Source organism: Cavia porcellus, unplaced genomic scaffold (genome assembly GCF_034190915.1).
Source record: "Cavia porcellus strain 051 isolate PalLab524CR breed Dunkin Hartley unplaced genomic scaffold, mCavPor4.1 scaffold_23, whole genome shotgun sequence".
NCBI classification, from domain to species: Eukaryota; Metazoa; Chordata; class Mammalia; order Rodentia; family Caviidae; genus Cavia; species Cavia porcellus.
This window is the reverse complement of record NW_026947506.1, coordinates 4,391,630-4,413,350: the sequence shown is the minus strand read 5'-3', so window position 1 is coordinate 4,413,350 and position 21,721 is coordinate 4,391,630. Positions and strand designations below refer to the sequence as shown.

The 21,721-nt window shown below is 43.1% G+C and overlaps 1 protein-coding gene across 1 annotated transcript in view; it reads left to right on the top strand.

Moving 5' to 3' along the window:
* Window positions 1-21,721, top strand: part of LOC134472245 (glutamate receptor ionotropic, delta-1-like) — a 260,838-nt gene that overhangs the window by 144,861 nt on the left and 94,256 nt on the right. The window contains 1 exon segment of the mRNA XM_063233516.1: window positions 169-307. Within this exon segment, the coding sequence (XP_063089586.1) occupies window positions 169-307 (139 nt within the window).

The window sequence follows — 21,721 nt, the reverse complement described above, 5'->3', positions numbered from 1 at the left end:
AAGACTGGTGGCTTTAGGATCTTTTCTTAAAGGAGACATCCTGCTGGCAGTCACTCATGGGTGCCCAGAGCATGCATAGTGGCAGCTGTGTGCCTGGCTGTGGGGTGTGCATCTCCCTGGGGTGGGGTGGCCGGTGCGCTGGCCCACGCCCTGCGCCTGTCTCCTCAGGTGGCGACAGCTCTGTGAACTCCATGGCCCTGCGCATCGTGATGGGCAGCTGGTGGCTCTTCACCCTCATCGTGTGCTCCTCCTACACCGCCAATCTTGCTGCCTTCCTCACAGTGTCCCGGATGGACAACCCCATCAGGTGAGACCCTCTGCGTCCCCATCTGGGACCGCGAGCTCCGAAAGGCTTTACAGAGAAGGTAACACTGTGGGCGAGGGCTGGACATGACAGGACAGATCGGATTCCGGGCTGCAACGGGATGTGCGGCGTATGTAGTGCCAGCAAAGAACTCCATCCTGTTGTATTTTATCTCATGCACAATGACATAAATGTATAAGTGCATGAGATAATATTAATCTGAGCATTTAAATAGGTCTTACAAAACTAATACATCAAAACATTACACTCAGAAAATTGAATTTCCTCAGACATTTAAACACTGATTTGCAAACTCATTTAATCAAAAGTTTTATCAACATTTAGTTAAGATTAATTGAAACACAAGCCTAATGTATTTTTCAAATATTCAGACATCTTAAAATTATCTTTTAAAAATAAGCCAATTATCATAAGCAGAAAAATTATTTTCACTTACGTCTATAAAATTGGAGCATTATTGTAAGGATTAAGGTTTTGTCTTCATTGAAATGCCTTATTTTATGAGAAGAGTCCCAAATATAGGGACATTTCCAGGAGACTTGAGGTGGATGTGTGTTGGGTGTGTCCTTGCTAAGCCGAGTCAGCGTGAGTCTGTTCCACACTTGCTTGGGTGCAGCCCTGGCTTCCGTGGGGCTCTCAGCCGAGCCTGGAGGGCTTCTCAGAGTTGCTGCGTGTGTATCACCTACTGTCACTGTGCTGGTCCTTTTGATCCACAGCTCTGTCAAGTCATCCTTACTTAATCACCTTCTCTGGCTCCCACCTGCTTACTGAAGAGTTCAGATTCCTCACCTTGGATCCAAGGTTCAATGTGTGATTATTTGGTGGCTTCATCAAACTGACGTTTTAACTGAGATGATTATGGTTTCACAACACGTTGTCCAAAGTAAGGCAGAGCGGTCCACCGGGATCCTTCACTTAGTTATCCCCAGTGCAACACTTTGCAAAATGATGTGTTTTATTACGAGAAGGCCATTGACATGGGTGCCATTAACTGTTTCATTTAGGGGTCCCCCCTCGTACTCGGGCTCCTGTGTACAGGGGTGTGGTGTGTGTGTGTTCCATTCTGCGTAGATTTCTGGGTCTATCCCTGCAGTAGACATGCAGCAGCTCCTTCGCCAGGTCCCCTTCTGCTGTCCTTTCACAGACACACCCTCCTCCTCCACAGTCCCTCCTCTCCCATCTGGCCCCTAATCCCTGGCAACCACTAATTTCCCTCTGTTTCTAAAATTGTATCATTTCAAACACGTTGTATGAGTAAAACAAGCAATACCGTTTGGCTGTGGGTTTTTGGAAACTCAGTGTGCCTCCTCGGAAGGTCACCGGGCCAGGGTGTGTCCACTGCTCATCTCCTTTATTGATGAGTGATATCCTAGGTCCCCCAGCGAGTTTAACCATTCACCCCTGGAGGACAGTGGGTTCTTCCGGTTCTTGGCAGTTTTGAATGAAGCTTTTGTTGTTACCCAGTTTTGAGCCAAATCCTGCCCCTTTAGCTCTCTAGAGCATAGCCGATAACTACATTCGAGGTGGCCGGAGCAGAGGGAGGACTTCACAGCAGCCAGTGAGGAACGGAAAGGCGGGGAGCCCAGTCCTCAGATTTGCACCCCCAGCAGAGTATAGAAACGAGGTTCCATGCACTTGGGAGACTAGAAGGGGCCTCGGGATAACTAGAGGGAGGGACACCCCTGACTTTCCCAAGAAATTGCCACCTGGTCCCCACTCACTTTCCTCTATCAATCATTTGTGTGGTCAGTTTCACGGGTCATCACGGAGACACTGAACTGAGAGGCTGGTCTGGAATTTACAGTGAAAATACCTGACAGTGTGGCTGGAGGTCCAGCTGAGGCCAGGGTGGTTTCTCAGCTGGTTCAGGCCAGCTCAGTTAGCTGGAGTCTAAGATCCAAGTTTCCAACCCGGTGGTCCTAAGACCTGGTGGCCTCCTGTCTTTCATGGAAGCACATCATTGGTGTAGTCAGACACCTCTCCGTAGGTGCTGATCGTACAGTCTGACCAGGCCTCAGGGAGGGGGACAAAGAGAAACAGAAGGGGAGCAAACCGCAGGGCAAAGCACTCACTGCAGCAGGGCCGGGCTGACGGCAGCCTGTCCTGTGCACCTTGGGTGTGTGTGGTTCCAGATGTTTGTTCTCCCCCAGGATTTTGAAGCTTCTTTCTATTAGTATCGCTAAAGTTTTGTTAATTGTTTATCTTTTCAAAAAACCAGCTTTGAGTCTTGATTTTTTAAATTATCTTTCTAGTCTCCCTCTCACTTATTTTCTATTTTTATTTATTTTTTATCCGTACCGGGGATCCAACTCACGACCGTGTGCTTGCAAGGCAGGCGCTTATGCTGCTGAACTAAATCCCCAGCCCCTCTCTCTCATTTATTTCTGTCCTAATTTTTATTTCCTTTCTGCTAACTTTGGATTCTTTGTTCTTCCCACACTCCTGGCTCCTCACATCATAAAGTTAGCTTTTCTATTGGAGATCTTCCATTGTTTTTAATGTAGTTTTTTAATGAATATTAATTTCTTTCTTAGAAGAGCTGTTGCTGTATGTCATAAATTTGGTGAGGTTTCATTTGTCTTAAAATATTTTCTAGATGTTTCTTTTGACTTCTTGTTTAGCTGTTTAGGGATGTGGTGTTTAATCTCCATATTTTTCAAATTTCCTAAATCTGTTGTTACTGCTTTCTGGTTTGACAGCATTGTTGTTCCCAAAGATACTTGGTGTGATTTCAACCTTGTTAAATTTGTTACACTTGTTTTGTGGTCTAACAAGTTATTGGTGCTGGAGAATATTCCATGGGGGCTTGAAAAGAATGTGGACTTTGGTGCTGTTGGATGGAATGTTCTGTATTTGTCTGTTATTCTAGTATTTTTCTACGGCTTTTTAATTTTCTGAGGGATGATCTTTCTGTTGTTCAAAGTGGGCTGATGAAGTCCTTTCCTCTTGGTATGTTGCTATTTACCCCTTCAATTATGTTGCTCAGGTGTGAAAATATTTGACACACAGTTATATCTGCTTAATAAATCGACCCAGTTATCATTGTGTAGTGACTTTCCTTGTATCTTGTGACAGTTTTTGACACAGAGTCTATTTTACCTGGTAAAAATATAGCCAATTTGTTCTCTACTGTTCACATGGTATGCCCTTTTCCACTAATTTTCATTCACTGAATGTGCTTTTGAATCCACAGTGAATGTGTACATAAGGTAGTTGGAGTATGCTTTGTAAAATTCTGCTAAACTTTTTAATTTTAAATAGAAAGTTTAATCCATTGTCATTTAGTGTAATTAGTAAGCAAGTTCTTCTGTTTTCCTATTTTATTTCCCCACGTGTTCCTTCTTTTGTTCCTCATTTCTCTGTTACTCCTTTTGTGTTAAGAGAGGTGTTTCTTATTTACCATTTTAATTCTCTTGTTGACTCATGGTTCCTGATGCATGTTATATTTTTTGCATATTTGTATATATGTGAATGCCATATTCTTAGTGATTACCCTGTGCATCATAATTAGCACCTTACTTTATAGCAATTCACTTTAGATTAGTACTGTTTTTAGTAATATGTATGGACTATGCTCCTGTGTACATTGTGACACCCTCTCTTTCCTCTGTTGAAACTGTTGGGTGAGAGTCTGTTGTTATCTTTTTATTTTGCCTTTGTATATGTTGCGTTTGACATTTTCCCTGTGCTCACCTTGAGGTCTGGGTATCAGATTCCTTTCCACTTTCTCCTACTGGATCTGACCATCAGATTACCTTACAGTTGACTACACAGTTTAAAAATCAGGCTTTGGCATCGGTTGTAGTTAGGTGTTGTACACAGAGAACAATTAGAATCAGGACATGGAGTTTATATATTATTTTTATAATGGTCACTGGGGGTTAACACAAGAAATGGAGGACATCTGTCCACAACACCAAAGACATTTAGAATAACTTAGTCAGGGGCCTAAATCCCACAGCAATGTCCCACCTGAGTCCAGATAAAAACCCAGAGCTCAGGACAGTGCCTCCCACGAGTCCAGCTGGAGGTCCAGAGCCCACAAGGACTCACACCAGTCTCTTTTACGGATCCGCTCCGGGAAGGCCCAAAGGTCAGCGGTGAAAGCCAGAATCCATGCCAGCGGGGTGAAGGAGCTGTGCTGGTGGGATGAGGGTTCTACACTGGAGCCGGGAAGTCACACTCACAACAAAGACCAGGGTTGTCCTGACAGGCACCATAGTCATCCTCAGCGACACGGAGGCCCCGAGCTCCTCCTATGACAAGCACAGTCGGGTACGTGCCAGGAAGCAGCGTGACGAGTTCATCCTGGAGACCAAGCAGCACATGTCTTCCCCTCTGGAGCCAGGAAGCAATGCTCGATGTGAGGACCAGAGCTTCTCCAGGAGAACCAGCAGCTCAAACAGCAACTCATAGAGAGCCCACAATGCCTCAATGCAACAGCACTTTAATGCCTTTATGCCTTAACAAGCTCCTTCTCCTTCTCCACGTCTGTATTTATGCAGGCAACTTTCCTCAGGTGGAGCATCTTCGCTCAGCGCCATGCGGATGTAATCCAGCTGGCGTTAAGTTGACCACCAGTTCTTAATCCATAACAGTGTCCAAATTAGGGCTCCATCAATTGAGAATTAGCCCCTCGTGTCTTATTTTTCTCACTGAGGTCTGGTAGCTGCGTGCCCGACAGAGGGCTAGGGAAGGACTGTGAGGGGTGGGCGTGTCAGGAACACCGTGCAACACGAGGTGCTGGGCACACCCAAGGGGGGCCTGCTGAGGTGCTCTCCAGGGCACTTTGCAGCTTACTCTTCATTTCAGTGCTCTGTCCTCTTCGATTCTCATTTCTGTCCCATCTTCTGTTTATTATTTTACCTTCATTCCTTTTGAGGAATGGTTAACACACCAGAAATGGGCTTTTCTCTTTCTTCTGTCATAGTTTGCTTTATGCACTTTTGTGACCTGTAACTTCATGAGGAGTTTGTCCTTTATCAATATAAATTTTCACTTTCCAATTTAATGTATGCAACTGAAATCCCACTTTATCAAAATGATATAGTTCACTTTGGTTATAAACTTTTATGCAGTTATCTGACAAATTATTTGATACTAAGCATCAGAAATGCTTGATATTAGGCATTTCTGTTATAATCAGTATGCATTTGCCTTTGGATCTAACTTTATTAATTTTGTTTTATTATGGATAATATTAAATACTGATAGTCATTAAAACATACAGATGTTTGTACTCAATCTTTTTTTTTTTTTTTCAGTACCAGGAATTAAACTCACCACCTCGCACTTGCCAGGCAGGTGCTGTGCCGCTGAGCTAAATCCCCAGCTGTGCGCAACCTTATCAAAAAGGCCAAAATGTGATTGTCATAGAGATATTGTTCTTATTGTTTTCTTAAATGTAGACAATGTCAGTGTCTACATTTCAGGTTGTTTCCACAGTGTTACACGTACGGTTGCATGGTTGTCATTATGGTTCTCCACAGCCTCCTGGGAGTGAAGCCTTTTATCCTTAAGTGATGTGTTTATGCATTTAAAAATACACGAGCGGTACTTCTGCATCTCTTTTTGAATCAAAAGTGAGGGTCACACCATGCTACAATACCTCTTTCCATTCCTTCTTCTTCATAATTTTTGTGGATAGAAGTATAAACCCAGAATAATATGTTTCTTTGTTTTATTTTAAAATTACAGTTCTCTAAAATGTATCTCGGGCATTTACATTGTTTTGTCTTGACATCTATTAGAGATACCATTTGGACTGAACTCCATGTGCTGATGACTTTAATACTTACTGAATGTTTTTTAAAACTGAGACTGAGTCACAGTACATTTCCTTTGGTGAACTTTTGATGAGGTGGAATAGCTTTCTGAGCAAAATACCTGGTGAGAGATCAGTATAATATGTGAGACGGAGCAATATCTTTCTCGATATGCTTCTTCCCGGGAACTAAAACTTAGCAGGGTACAGTGTTCCGTGTCACCATGTTGCTGCTTCACATTCTAGAAATCCCCTCTTCCCTCCTCTGTGCTTCTCTGTCTTCCCCTCCAGGGTCTTCCTCTCTTCTCATCTGCTTTATCTCCGTCTCCTCGTCCCCTTTTTCCATTCCTCTTCTCCTCTGATTTCCACCTCCTCCCTATTTGAATCCTTCTTCCACTGTTCCTTCTCTGTCCTCATTGCTTTCCTGTTTTCATCTTGTTTTTTCTCTTCCTTTACACCTCCTCCTTTTCTTCCTCTTCTCCTATTTCCTTACCCTCCTCCTTGTCTCCTTATTTCCTTTGTGTTCTCCTTCTCCTTTTGCAGCTTCTCTCTTCCTCCTCCACCTCTTCCCTTGCGTATGCTTCCTCACGTGTAATTAACCTTACTAATATCTTCAAATTTAAACACCTGCACCAGAATGTTTTAAAGAGCTAGTGGATGTACTGTCAATTATGCCTGGTATTCTTGAGCTGAGTCCTCACAATATGAAAGAAAGAAGCTTGCACTTTAGCAATGATTAATATTTTTTCTTCTATTAAATTTTTTCCTATTTTTCTACCCGCTTATCCTTATCTTGTTTCCAGGAACATTAGCTCTTCATACGAGCCCCCCACATCTCTTACCCTCTTTCTGAGAGCTTTCAATTAATCTCCAATTTCTTGTTCATTCTAAGCGATTTCTCAGTTTGTCTTTCATATGTCTGATTAGATTTTCACTAGCCTTCATATGCCTGCCATCAGTGATAATGACTAGGGAAATTTTATTTACATATTTTTAATTTTCCCTTTATCATTTTCCACAGTCTTTTACCTCTTTCTTTCTTTTTTTTTTTTTTGGAACCACAGTTTAATGAATTTCATCTTTAATTTCTGTTGTACAGTCCTTGCTATAGTAAAGTATACCTTTCACAAAAACTAATAGTTTTTAAGTCTCCAGCATGTTTTCCAACACTGTAGTCTCCTGTGTCATCAATGTGATATCATGTGAATGTATGTATGTGTTATTTCTTTGTATTAAAAACTTTATTTGTGCCTGCATGTTGGCTTTATTGTTTGATATTCTTGACTATGGGACGAAGGTATCTCTTGACCCGCTAGTAACACATTTGTCTGCAGTTAGAATCGTCCCTTCCCGTCTCACTCTTGTTGTGAGTACAGGTGGAGACTAGAATGGAAATTCCCATGGCTAGTACTGTGGCTTATGGAACATTTCCCTCTGGAGTGTTTTGTCCTGATGACAACGTTTCTATCTGTAGAATTCTTACTGATCCAGCCCCTCCAGCAGTAAGAAAAGCCGCAGTATAGCTTTTCTTAACCTCCTCCCATCATTACGATTTTCTCCTGTTTACTGACAAATTACTGTTTGTCACAGGGAAATGGCAGGGACCTGGAGTTTTGCATACGGTACCCAGCAGAGCTGAAAGGAATCCAGGGGCTTTGCATTGTTGCTATTTTAAGTTTCTTGTCTCTGCAGGTATAAAAATAAACCCAGTGAGATGATGCATTGTTAGAGAAAGATGTATTTGAGTTACCCATTAATTTCCACTCCTCCAGAAAGTGTCTAAGGGCGTAGCATGCTTCCATTGTTCAGGATACAAGACTGGCTGTAGTTTAAAATTGTCTGTTGATTCCATCAGGTGTCTGGAGGGATGAATGATGAATAACTGTCCTCTCTTTATCAATACCTTTCTTATTCATCTATGTGATTTTCAACTTAGCAATTTGAAGTGAGTATGTGTCTATATTAGAAATTACTATATTCCACTCTGTTCATGCGAATGTTTACAGTTACTGGCCTAGTATTTGGGGCTTATACACCTCTTAAAGGGCACCAAAGATGCTGGTATCAAAAAGGAATGAATCTTCTAAAGAGCAAGGGTATATTGACCAATGAAGCAGTTTTTACCCCTTATTTGGGCCTATGTTCAAGGAGAGCATAAATCAGTTGATTCAATATGAAAATGTCAAAATGTTGTAATTGTCTTCATCTCCAGGGCAGTTACTAATAAATGTACACTTGTTACCGTGAAAGCAGGGTAATCTGAGAAGAACTGGCCCTGGCAAGTGGTAAGATACTATAGTTCAGTGGTGGCGAACCTTTTAGAGCCTTCAGTGATACAAACAGCCCCTGCGGCACGCGTGCCATGGTTCGCCATCACTGCTGTAGTCTCTCTTTGCCACAGATGCTTGTATGTAGGAAATATTTTAGCTAAAACCTCTAGGTGAGTAGCACCCTGTGTTCAGAAGGGTCACATGTATCTTGGAGGCTCCTGTTGGAAAGGAGGGTCACAATAACAGAACCGAGAGGTAACAAAGTACAGTGTTTAGGAACATAGACATTGTAACTCGACCTCCGAAAGTCATATCTCCCTTCCCACATCCGAGCTACTAGGTCCGGTGCAGAGCACATACCTCTCTGTGCTGCTCTTTTCTCATCTGTACTTGGTGATAAGAACACCCCTGATCTCCCTCCGGGCTATGGGGGAAATTAACCAGCACAGATTCAAGCCTGGAGCATCACCTTGTGCATAGAAGGGGCCATATAGATTGATGTTATTGTTGGTTGTTATCGACAAGGTAATCAAAGGAACCACCCTGTGATGTGGGGTCCATGTGAGAAAGCAGATCATAGTGTAGGAGGCAGGCAAGTCCAGTTTGAATTGGGATAGGTGACATTATTCACTTGACCATCCTGACCCTTTGTTTCTGTACTGGGGAAGCAGGGAAGTGGATACTATGGCAATGTAAATTGTTTGCTCATCTGTTTATTGAATTTGGAAACATGAGGCTTATAAATTAAAGTGAGCCAGCGTTTCCTACAGACAATCCTTGTGCCAGAATAGAAGCTGAACAATCCATAAAGGCAGTTTTGTCATGTACAGTACTCACAAATCCACATCATATTAGGAGGGAAAATAAAAAGACTGAATGTATCAGAAGTCTCGTGTATCCCAGGGTAACTGTCCTGCTATCTATCTTGGTGTAAAGAAATAGGCTTCCTGTCCAGCCATTAGCTGTGAACCTTCAGTTTTAAATGTTATAACATTATTTGCAAAAATTAAACGATAACTGAATATGTAAATGGATTGTCCTTGGTGATGATTGCCTTGACCTAACAGCAAAAGTGTGGTACAAAAGACAAAAAGTGGCCAAGTCGGGCTGCATTAAAATTTTAAACTTCTGTGAAAGACACTGTTAAGGACAGGAGAAGACAAGTCACTGCTTGGGAGGAAAATATTTCAAAAACATCTAATGTAAGTGACTGATATCCAAAATTTATAAAGAACTCTTCAAACTCAACAGTAGGGAAAACAGCCCATTTAAAAACTGGGAAAGAGATCTGAGCAGATGCCTCACCAAATCAAGAAGACACCCGGATGGCAAATACATATTTGAAAAGACGCTCAGTGTTATGTGTCACCGCAGAATTACACATTAAAGCGGCAGCAGGATGCCATGACAGGCCTGTGACAGTGGCCAGGGCTCCAGGCACCATCGTCCCAAACGCTGGTGGGGAGGGGGCTAAGGAGAGGTCCTCCTCGCTGCTCAGGGACGCCCGCCAAGGGAGACCCTTCACGATTTCTTCCAAAACGAAGAAGCTCAGCACCCTAAACGCCTGCCTGCCAAAGGACACATGCTCTTAGCGTGGGATTCAGCACTCGCAGACTTTGCTCTTTGTCCGTATTGGTTGAAAACATAACCACACAGAAACATGCACATAGGTCTTTGTAGACTTCACTCGTCATTTTCAAAACTTGGAAGTAAACTAAGATGTTCCTCAATAGGCCAGTGGATAAAAGTCCCATGGTGGATCCAGACCATGGGATGGTGCTCAACACCAAGAAGAAAGGAACTGGCAGCTCACGCAGAGACACACAGGAAACTCAAAGGCACATGGCTAAGACCAAGTCTTAGGAGAAGTAGACATGTTCATGTGTACTGCTCTGTGGAAAGTGAAATTACAGATTGTTTGCACGTGGATCGTTGTTACTTGGGATGCAGGGATTCCACTGTTGAATTAATGCATGGATGAAGACTTTAAGTGAGAATCATAAACAGGCGGGAGTGATCTGCCCTTAGCCCATGCTAGTTTTTTTTGACAGCAGTGTCCTCGGTTCGAATGCCTTTGGTGGTATGTTTACTGTTTCAGCTGCCTCTGCTCACATCACTGTTCTTTGCTCCTGCTGTCTTCACACTTTGCAAGCCAATCTTGTGCCATCAAGGCATGCAGCTTTGTGACCTCTGACCCGGAAGATGTGGATGGCCCTCCATGAGTTACCACTTACTGTTAAATTCCTGCCATTCAAGAGATGGACAATGACTACCCTCACTGGCCCGATGCGCAATCCAGGTCTTAGCTCAGACCTCCTGACTCAGCCTCTGTGTGTAGCTATATCCCCAGGTGACTGAGTTCACATTCAGGCCTAGATGGCGGTGCTTCTAGTTAGGAAAAACAGTGTCTTCTGGACTTCCAATAGCTCGAAGTATCTTGCATGGGTCTTCACACAGCGGCACATCCCCCTGCCTTTGGGGTGCCACAAACTGGAAAGAATGTGATACATGCCAATGGTGCTCGTGAGAAAGGTACTGTGGGAATTGCTGTGTACACCATGATGGATTACCTGGTATGGGACCTGGCCTTCCATCATTAATCACTGGAAAACTGGAAAGATATGCTCTGGACAGGCTTTTGAAGCATAAAAGCACAGATGGACCGAGAGGGAAGGAAACATTTCATGCAAATGGTAACCATAAGAAAGCTGATGGGCTACATCAATATAACCTCACAGAGAAGACCTTTACCACTGAGTCTCATAAAGGAAAGAAATATTGACGCGGTAGGAGGAATAACTTTTACCAGAAAGAGAACAGTCTTAAATATGTATGCACCTAATAAAGGGACATTAAAACTTATGAGATAAAATCTTTCAGACATAAAAGAAGGAATACAAAAATGTTAAACAGTCAAATATTTAACCTCATTCTCTTAGAAATTGTCATAACAAGTAAACAAAAAAGGATTAGACATTAAGGTTATGGAAAATCAAAACAAAACCGTCAACTAACTTGATGTAGTAGACATCTATAGAACTCTTCTCCCCAGAATTGCAAAGTCCACATTTTTGAATGATATGCAGGATATTAAGAGAGATCATGTGTTGATTGATAAAGTTGTTTCAATAAATTTTAAGTGTAAAATCTTAGACTGTATCGTATCATTACAATTAAGTAAAATTATGTACAAATAATCTAGAAAATCTACAGTATTAAAATATAATTCTAAATATTCCACATGTCAAAGAAAAGAGCTGAAAGAACAATGTTAAATATTTCTAAATGATAATGAAAAGACAGTATACAAATATTGTGGAATGAAGCTGAGACAGTGCTTAAAGGTAAGTTGACAGTTTAACATAGCCGCAACATGAGAAACAATAGGTTGTCTTTCTTTCCTTAAAATCAAGTTCTTTATCTTCCTCTGTCATGGTCACTTTTTTGTCCCTGGAACACAGTGTCGGACACTAGCAACCGTGAGGAGGAGAAGTTTATTTTGGATCAAGGCTGTAGTGCGTGGACTGCTGGCAGGTTGAAATGGCCTGGAAGACGGGCAGAGCAGAAAGGAGCTGCTCAGGGCATGGAGGCCAGGAAGCAAAGGGCGAAGCCAGGAGCCAGGAGGATGCCCTTCCGGGTCACACCCCTGGGTTTCCGGGTCACGTCCCAGGGGCCACCTCCACTGATCAGGCCCCGCCTTCCCACAGCACAGTCCCCGATGGGCTCCCTGGCAGGGACAGCCCCTGGGGAGCTGTTGCTGTCTGCAAGCCCCACAGGTCAGAGCAGGAAAAAAGGAAGAACTTTCTCATTTCCATGTTATTTTGAAAAAAGAAATGGAATATGCGTAATAAAAATAAGTAGAAAAGCACAAGTTGGCTTTTTGGTAAAGTTAATGAAGTCGATAAACCCAAAACAAGATTAATCAAGAAAAATAAATGAGAGAAAACTGAAATTAACCAGTGGCAGGAATGAAAGTTGAGATTTCCTCTTGTCTTGTACATCAAGACAATAATAAGGCAATATTATAAACAACTTTATTCCAAGAAATTCAACAAACTGAATGAAGTGGATATATTTCTTTCAAAGCAAGATGTTGGGTTTGTAAGCAAACACCTTGCCTTTTATGAAATTCAGGCCCAGATGGCATCGCTACTGAGCTGTTCCCAACATTCAGAGAAATTATATTAATCATAAATTCTTTCACAAAACAGAGGAGACAATCATTGAAAAAACATTTAATGAAATTGGCACCGTCCTGATGCCAAAAGCAGAAAAAGATAGTACAAGAAAATAAAATGACAGGTCAATATCTTTTATGAATTCAGATTCAGAACTTCTCAACAGAATATTAGCAGGCCGAATCTGGTAATAAATACAAATGATAATGCATCAGATGCAGGTGAAATGATGTGCCTGTGATACAAGCTTGTTTTAACATTTGAGAACAAATCAATGCAATTTACTATGGAAAATACAGAAGAATCATATGACCATCTCAGTTGACGCAGGAGAACGTCTGACAAAATCAGTGCCTGTTCAAGATTGAACATAAATAAAAAGAAATAAAAGGAAACTTCTACAACTTGTCAGGGCTTAGCAGAGAGCTGACTGCTACCGAATGCCTAGCGCCGGAATCTCGGGTGCTTTTCTTCTGAGGTCAGGAACGCACTGCAGCAGAGGTTTTTCACCTGAGCAGCAGGTTGAGAAAGAAATAGAAGGGGCGTGTACTTGAGTGAAAAAGTAGCAGTCTTTCGTGGTGACACGAAGGTCTTCGTAGGGCAGCCTGATGAGCTAATAAAACGGAATATCATCAACAAATCCTCATGTTGCAAGAAACAAAATCAGAAACTAAAAGTAACTCAGCAATTGCAATAGCATCAAAATAAACAAGTTTTAGGGAAATATGTTTAGGAACAGGTATGAGCCGTACTCTGAAAACTATAAAATGCTGCTGAGAAAATGAAAGAAACTCGGAATACCTGGGGAGGTACCCAGTATTCGTGGATGAGGAGATTCAATGTTGTTGAGACGGCAAACCTTTATAGCTGAGCAATAGATGCAATGCAACGCCCACCAAAACCCTAGCAGACTTTAAAAAAGAATAGAAATGACATGATTTTTAAAATTTATGTGTATATGCAAATTTATATGTAAATGCAACAAGAATTATGAGCAAGTGAAAAATGAGCCCAAGTGATTTCCAGACTCTCTGTCCTGCGGCAGGGGCAGCTGAGGGATCTGTCTCTCTCCAGCTGTGTGCATCTCCTCCTCCAGTGCCCTTTGTTCCCTGGCTTTTTTTTTTATTTAAAGAGAAAAAAAGAAAGGAAATAAAAAACAAAGCAGTAAAAGGGTACAAGTAATACAGAATTTCAAAAAAAAATACAGTAAGAAATCACTAGTTAATAGCTTACATATTGTCATCTTAGAAACAGTTGTCCAAATTATAAAATTAAAGCATATAAAGTGGACATTCATATAGTGAGACTGCAGACAGTTCCATTCAATGATCCAACAAAAGCTTAGTAATATGGTATTCCTTCCTACACACTCAAACATACATGCAGTTATATCCCTTAGACCATCTTCCTTTCCTCTCTTTTTTACAATAACAATTACACTTTTTGGGTTTTATTACTCCCACAGTTCTTATTACTTTTTTTTTGAACAGAATAAAACCAAACGTGACTAAACAAAACAGAGTCACTTAAAACAGAAGGATGGGCATAGTACATGATGCAAAAATAGAATACCAGGTGATCAAAAATGGTTACCATTGTGCCTCTTGCTATTTTTAAAATGAGTTGTCTGTATCATCAGGTATAATAGAATTGATCTAAACAGTACAGAACAAGACCAATAAAACCTACACTGGAGACCTTACAGGACTTCAAAAGAAGATAATAGTCAAACCATAATGGGCATCATAGTAAATCTTATTGCCTTCAAAGTGGTTGCCTATGCCCTCAAACTTTATACTATCAAACAAAATAGAATATAGTAAAATCAGACAGAATAAGATGGGGAGAGCAATACTGGGGTTCAAATCAGGTTAATAGGAAAACAAAAAGGTTACTATAATATATCCCGCTATTTTTAAATTTAGTTTTCCCTTAATTGAAAAAAATAAGAAAAAATAGATTAATTTTAAAAAGGGGGGGGAGATTGAGATAAAAGAGGACATTGTAACAGAACAACATAGGTCAGAACCAAACAATTTAAGCATCAATGTGTTTCACCACCAGATAATCTAACATAATAGTAGTCGCCATAGTGCCTCTTTCCTTGAATTATTTGAGTATAACTTTGTATACTATAGCATCAAGCATATCAAGACAGTGTTCCCTGGCTTTTGTCTATTCCCGAACGTCCCAGGCTGTCCCTCGGCTGTGGCCTTTGTATCAGCCTAGCTGTGTTTTTAAGCACTCTTCCTTTGCTTTCTACTGAGTCAGCTTTGACTCCTCCTTCAAGTTCTGCCCTTGTGTCCCCTCAGACCGGCCTTCCTGCATGCGTGCAGTTTCTATAAGCCCCGTTTAGTGTTTTCTTTCATAGATACTCCCCACAGAACTTCTGTTTCTTAGTGGTTATTACACTATGTAACTGCATATCAACTAACGTAAGTGTCTGTTTAATATGTACTGTACCTCTACATTACAAACGCCATCACTGAGGGACTGAGTTTGCTTCGCTTCTGTGCACAATCCTGTCTAACACAATGTCTGACACAGTTTCATACCCATACATATGTTAACTGGATAGATTAATTACCAGAGCAGACGTGTGTGTGTGTATAATTTTAAAATCAAGACCTTTGGTGAGATAATTGACAATACAGGTTAATTTTAGGTCTTTAAAAAGTCCTTCCGTGGCATCAGACCTGTCTGAGGTTGAATAAACACTCTTGGGAGGAGCCGAATTGCAGACTTGATGCCTGTCTGCAATAGCTGGAAAATCTTGAATGTTTAGACTCTCAGGTTATGTAATACGCTTTCTGTTCCTTGGATTTTGCTCTGTTTAAAATTCCACATGAGTTTTGTGTGTTGGAGGACTTTATCTCATTCAGTCATGCATTCTTTTATAACTCATGAGCCAATGCTCCTATTATGTGTTCTGCTGGGTCATGCTGGCAAGACATCTTTCTGTGAGGTCAAATTGGAGATTTTCCACTTCTTTAGATTGTTTGATAGTTTTCATTTTTCTATTGCTCCGGTATTTATAGGTCCATTGGCCTGGTGAGGAATGCAGTCTACAGTCTGTGTATGGCTTCACATTTGAATAATGAGGTTCATGAATTGGAAAGATCCAGACTTTATAGCCACGCAAGTCATGCATATGCAACCCTGGCTGTAGAATTTGTGCTCCTGTTCAGACTTACGAATGCACAATATATATGGCTCCAGGAAACCTAGTTTCCCAAGGGGAAAAGCATGATACCCAGCTCCCGGGATGGGGGCGTGGCGCCTCCCCTAAGCCTCCTTCAGAACCACAGCATCTGGTTGTCAAGGGAACAGCGAGGACACCACATCCAGTCTCCTGAAGCCGATGCTGGTTCTTAAGAAGGTGAAGCAGCAGCCTCTCCACAGGCTTCCTTGGTGGCTGGTTCAAGAAGGCGGCCCTCCCGTGGCAGCTAAAGTGGATGTGGGCAGGGAGCTGGGCACTGCGGACTGGTGCCACTTCCGCTTGTTTTATATTTAAAAAGTTAATGGACTCTTTCGGAGCAGTTTTAGGTTTACTTGAGAGTGGACTGGAAAGTGCAGTTTCCGCATATTTCCTTCTGTACTTTTCCCCTATTTTCATCTTAGTGTGATGCATTCGCAAGAATTACTGAGCTGATAGTGATAGGCTATTATTAACTGGAGGCCACAGTTTACTTAGGACTCAGTCCCCATGTGGTACATCTTCAGGTTTTCACACAGCTGTCCTGACACACATCCGTCCACAGTGACAGTGTCATACTCCGTCTGTTCACCGTGTTCTTCCTCTTCTCTTAGTTTTGTTGTTGTGGTGGTGGTGGCAATGGTGCTGGTGATTTTTTTGGTCCCTTTTTCTTTAGCTAAACGGCACACTGGGTCAGTGTGTGTATCTTCCTGGACCAAAAGCCCTGAAACTCCATCGCCACTAGATTCCATCCGTTCTGCCTGCCACACCTCCAGCGCGTTTCGTGTGACATCCTCTGCTGAATCTAGGTCCTGATGATCCCTGCGCTCATCACTAAAACCTTCAGATTCACCTTCCTCTCTCCTGCTTACCTCCATACTGCCCGTAGATAAAGCTTTGTGAAAGAGATTCTGGTCCAGTCAGTCACTGGCTTGGAAACCTGCAGGGATTCCCCGTCACGTTCAGGTGGAGGCATTTCCGCCTCAGTCTAGCTCTCCTCCAGCCTGACTGGTCGTGATGTGCACGTATGATCTGGTCACAGATTGCTAAACTTTGGCGACCGTTGCCATGTACTTCCTGTTTGTAGCCAGCTCAAGAGTTTGGAATTTTTAGGATGCTTTTGGTTTTTGGTCTTGTAGACTGTTCTTCTTTATTATATTCTAGGAGAGCTCTCATATAAAACTTCTTAAGTTGAATTGTAGCTATTTACTGATTTATGCTCCTAGTGTTTCTATTACTGAACTTACTAAGTTGAGTTATTACTGTTCATCTCTAAGTGATCTCTTTCATTAGACGTGACCTCTGGGAGGATGGAAATGGTGTCACATTTAGATGAGAGATTTTCGTGCTAGGCAAAGGGCTTGACACTCAGCCCTCAGTGGGAGCTGGAGAAATGCATGAACAAGTGGACAATGGAGCTGGAGGCTCAGGTCACTAATAGCCAGCAGATAATTAAATGGTAATAAAAACAGTCTTGGAGAAGAAGAGTAGCTGAGGACAGAAAATAGTGTGCATGGTCCAGCTGCTGAACAGAGAGTGCGCTGCCCATGCTTGGACTGCGTGGTGTGGAACCACAGGTGACAATGATGGCCTGCAGGGACCACCCGGCGTGTGGTGGGACCCTGATCCAGGAGATGAGCTGGCGGTGGCTTTGGTGGTCAGCGTCTGTGGAACCTTCGCCCTCCTCTAACAGCCCGGATAGTCTTGGCTGTTCAGTGACCATCCGTTCTAACAAACACAGGCCAAGTGACTTGGAAAAGACCCAGACCAGGAACAGCATATTTGGAGTGATGTGGAGGTGTTCACTTTTTTAAAATAAGGGACAGAAATTAATCTGCTGGTATTGCAAGAAATGGGAAGATTTGGAGCAAAATGGTCCTACTGAACTCTGTTGTTACAAATAACAAAAAGAAAGGGGAGCCAGGCCTGGTTGGACAGCTGGCTCAGCCTCTGGAAGATGGATTTCAGAGGGGGAGACATTTGGAGGTCCAGGGCGAGGTGTAGTTTGAGAGGGAAGCACCCGTGGATGATGAAGTGGTGTCTGATCACAGGGATCTGCATGAGGAAGGGACCCTGGGCTCCTCACGGGGTCAGAGATCTGAAAACAGCATGGGGTTCAGGTCATCGTGAGAGGAAAACAGGATGACCACTGGGAAGTGGGCATAGGGGGCCAGCTTGCTGGGAAAGAAATGGAATCTTAGATTTGATTTCCAAACTCTAGTTTTGGCTCAAAAAACCCAAGAAAGAAGAGGCGGCCATTGTCTGAGAGTCCCGGGTGGTGCTGGTGTGTGGTGAAGTGGAGGAGTCGGGCTCTTTAGTCAGTGCTTACATTTTAGTGGTGCTTGTTTGTAGTACATAGTGATTACACCCCCTTGGGGAGTTGGTCCATGTGCAGGACTCATCTTAATTCTCTTTCACCCCCAACCTCTACTCCCCTTCCACTCCCCTTCTTTCCCCTTCCCTCCCCTTCCCTCCCCTCCCCTCCCCCTGCCCTCCCCCTTCCCTCCCCCTCCCTCCGTTTCTTAATCCCCTCCCCCCCACTTTTTTGGTACTGAGTATCAAACTCATGACCTCACCCTTGCCAGGCAGGTGCTTGTGACCCTCATCTATGTCCTCGGCACCCCCTTCCCCTGTGAAAAGCTGGTTCCCTATTTGATACTGTCTTTCAGTTTGCTCCTTATCTGTGTTACGGGTTTCTTACCTAAGAGAAGCCTGTGTGTCTGGTTTGTGTGACTTAACATTACAGTCTCGGCATGCATCCATTTTCCTATAAATGCCTCGCCTGTCCTTTATGGCAGGCTAGTGCTGCATTGTCTGTAAATACCACATTTTCTGCATGCATTCATCTGTTGATTGACGCAGAGACCTCTTCCAAGATTTAGCTGTGGTGGCTTCTGCTGTTATTATTATGGGTATGCATGTATCAAGACATCACACCACAGTGGATTCAGTCTTTGTGTTAGCACAGTGGCTTGCTGACTGACTGTCTGATTTTATGCATTTGAGCCTTAGACTTTTCTCCTCCAAAGTACACAAAACCCTACTAGTTCAGTGGCTCATTATGTTGGCTGATTAAGTTAGAAATTCCAAGAGCCAGCATGGTGTTGGTATTCAGTTAGTCCTCAAATAATTCTATCCTTCCCTTGATGCCTTTTAAAAGTCTGTTTCCAGGTTCAGCTAGAAAACAATCCCGAGACATCGGAATAATTCATGGGCCTGTGGGAGGCGCATATGTATGCCGTGCTCTGCTGATAACATTTGAAAATCATGGTGATATGAGGGTAGGAGACGGTTAAATATCTAACTTCTTGAAAAGAAGTTGAATTCTTACTGAATTTTAACTTTGTTCTGCCTTTAAATTTGATGTACAAGTGTGGCAATATTTATAAATGATTGACTTGAAAGAGGACGTGTGAACACTTAGGAAAGAAAAAGTGTTCCCTGGGAAGTCACACCAGTTCCCTAAGAGCAGATCGTGTTGGGGTAGGCTAACCCCTTCCAATTCTTCTTTGTTTTTGATGGGCCTGTTAGTCTGGCAAATCAGGAAACTCTGCAGACATCTTGTATCTTGACTTCAGCAACGCATTTGGTGGTCTTACATCATAATCTTGTGGATAAGAAGGAAAATGCAGTTATGTAATGAAATAGTTTTGCTATTGATGAAAAACTGTCTCAGGGCATTAATAAACTAACATTTGGGCTGCACTGGCAAACGATTCTGCAGTTGAGTGGCATAAGGTTCTGAGCTTAGAACCATTGTGTTGAACAACAGTCAGACTTAAATTATTAAATCTAAAATTTAAATATTGTACAAAGTATAAAAATACAACAACATATTTCAACTTAGGTATTTCATTGCAGATATATTTCATGCTGAGTCCAAGCAGGTATGGTGTATCAGAATCCTTTTCCTGCAGATGCCTCTGATACATTAGGTATTGGTCTTGCTTTAAAGTTTTTGGAAAATCTGAGAATCATTTTGCACATAGTTTCTCTGTACTTGTATTTCTTACTATAAACTTCACTCTTGATTGGCTTTCAGCAGGTGTTTCAACAGTAGGGCACAGGCATTTTCCAAATTCCTGTGTTTCTGCCATTTTGGTTTATATCTGGTTCTTTGTGTATCAAGGATAATGTCACTTGAACCCAAGTTTATAGTCTCTAGCCTGTAGGAATCCAGAAGGAAGAAATGAATGCTTAATTATATTTCGTTAAAGCATTCTCTTCTTTAAAAAAATATTCTTAGCTGGGTGTGGTGGCTCATGCCTATAATCCAAGCACTCAGGAGGCTGAGATAGGAGGATCATTGCAAGTTCGAGACCAGCCTGGGCTACAAAGTGAGCTCAAGGCCAGCCTGAACTGCATAGCGAGACCCTGTCTCAAAAAGACAAAAAAAATATAAATATATTCTTATGGGATACTTTTGTTAGCATGCATCTTAGTTTTCTCATTGCAGAGATAAAATACCTGACACCAGAAGCTAAAGGACAAAAGGTTTATTTAGCTCCCAGTTTGTGGAGGTTTCAGTCCATCATTGGCTGGCTCCAAGGCAGGGTGGTGGGGTGGCATGGCAGAGGGGCATTGCTGAGCAGGTGGGAGGCAGCAGCAGAAGCAGCCTCTGCAGCAAGGCTTCTTGCAGTCCCTGATATCCCACCCAGGCTACGGCCCTCTGCCCAAGAGCACTAGCTCTCAGCATGGTGTGTGATGCTGAATCCCAGCCTCAGCACCCTAGATCCGGCCACCTTCGAAGAGTCCCGCCTAAGCTACAGGAGCCTTTGGGGGGATTCTAGACACAAGCCATAACAGCATGTGTGCCAGTGGGATCTGTCTGTGTTCACTGGATTTCCGTGGGACATGGTGGGGTGTCGATGTCCGCTCCCGGCCGGCAGGAAGGACACACGACAAAGTCTGGTAGTGGACAACCTTTTCTTTTTATTTTCCTTCTCCGTACAGCCTGCCCTGGGTTCTCCCAGCTGAAGCCTCCTCTGGTCCGCTCCCCGCGGCTCCTTTTGTGCTTCAGTCTGCCCCAAAGCCTCTACCGGTCCGCTCTCCGTGGCTCCTTTTGGGCTTTTACTTCTGGGCTTCTACCTGGCTTCTTCTTCCGCCCAGGGGTGGCATCGGTATATATACGGGTACAGTGTCCAATCATGTTAAAGTAAGCAAGGCAAGCTGATTGGCTAACATCATCAGTTGCCAGGCAGACTATATTGTTGAGCGGGTTGTTTACGCGGTAAGCAGGAAACTAACATATTCGATGGGAGGGGTAATCTACCTCAGGCTTTGCTTTTTACCACAGGCCGCACGTCCGCCGCGCAAGGCGAGCTATCACAGACGCGGCTCCCAACATCTCCCCCTATTTTATTTTTTATGAATGTGCGCATCGTAGCCCTTCCTGGACTGGGTGCAGAGGCTTATGCCCTATGTGTAGGTCCACCGTAGGTCCTTGGCTTAGACCCTGGTTGGCCATGCCATGGTCTGCCAAGGCCCTGAGGCCCTCGTCCTTTTTCTAGGGCCAGGCACAAACTGGACGGAACCTGGATGCACACAAGCTTGCACTCATTTCCTCTCCGTAAAGAAATCCCCTCGGAGAGAAATTTAGACCTGGGCAGCATCTAACAGTCCAGCGGCTTACGTGCAGGATGGGGTAGGGCCTGGCTTAGGTCGAGTCGTGCTGGGGAGGCACGCTGTTACCCGTCATTGACTCACCTACCCTGCTGTGTATTGTCACCTTATGGAGGAGAATGAGGGATGCCCGCCATATCTAGACTCGGTCGTGGGCCAATTGAGCAAGCCATGCATATGTCTGAGGATCTTCTTGTCCATTTCGGGCTACCGCTATTTCTATTCATCTTATTGGTTGGTCTGTGATGGATCTCCAGTAGGGCAGGTCTGATCTTCAGTCGAGGGCTTTGTTGCCCGTGTCAGTCTCTCCGGTATCCACAGTGGTTCTCGTCCCGGTTCCTGTGGGAAAACACAAACCGCGCCTCG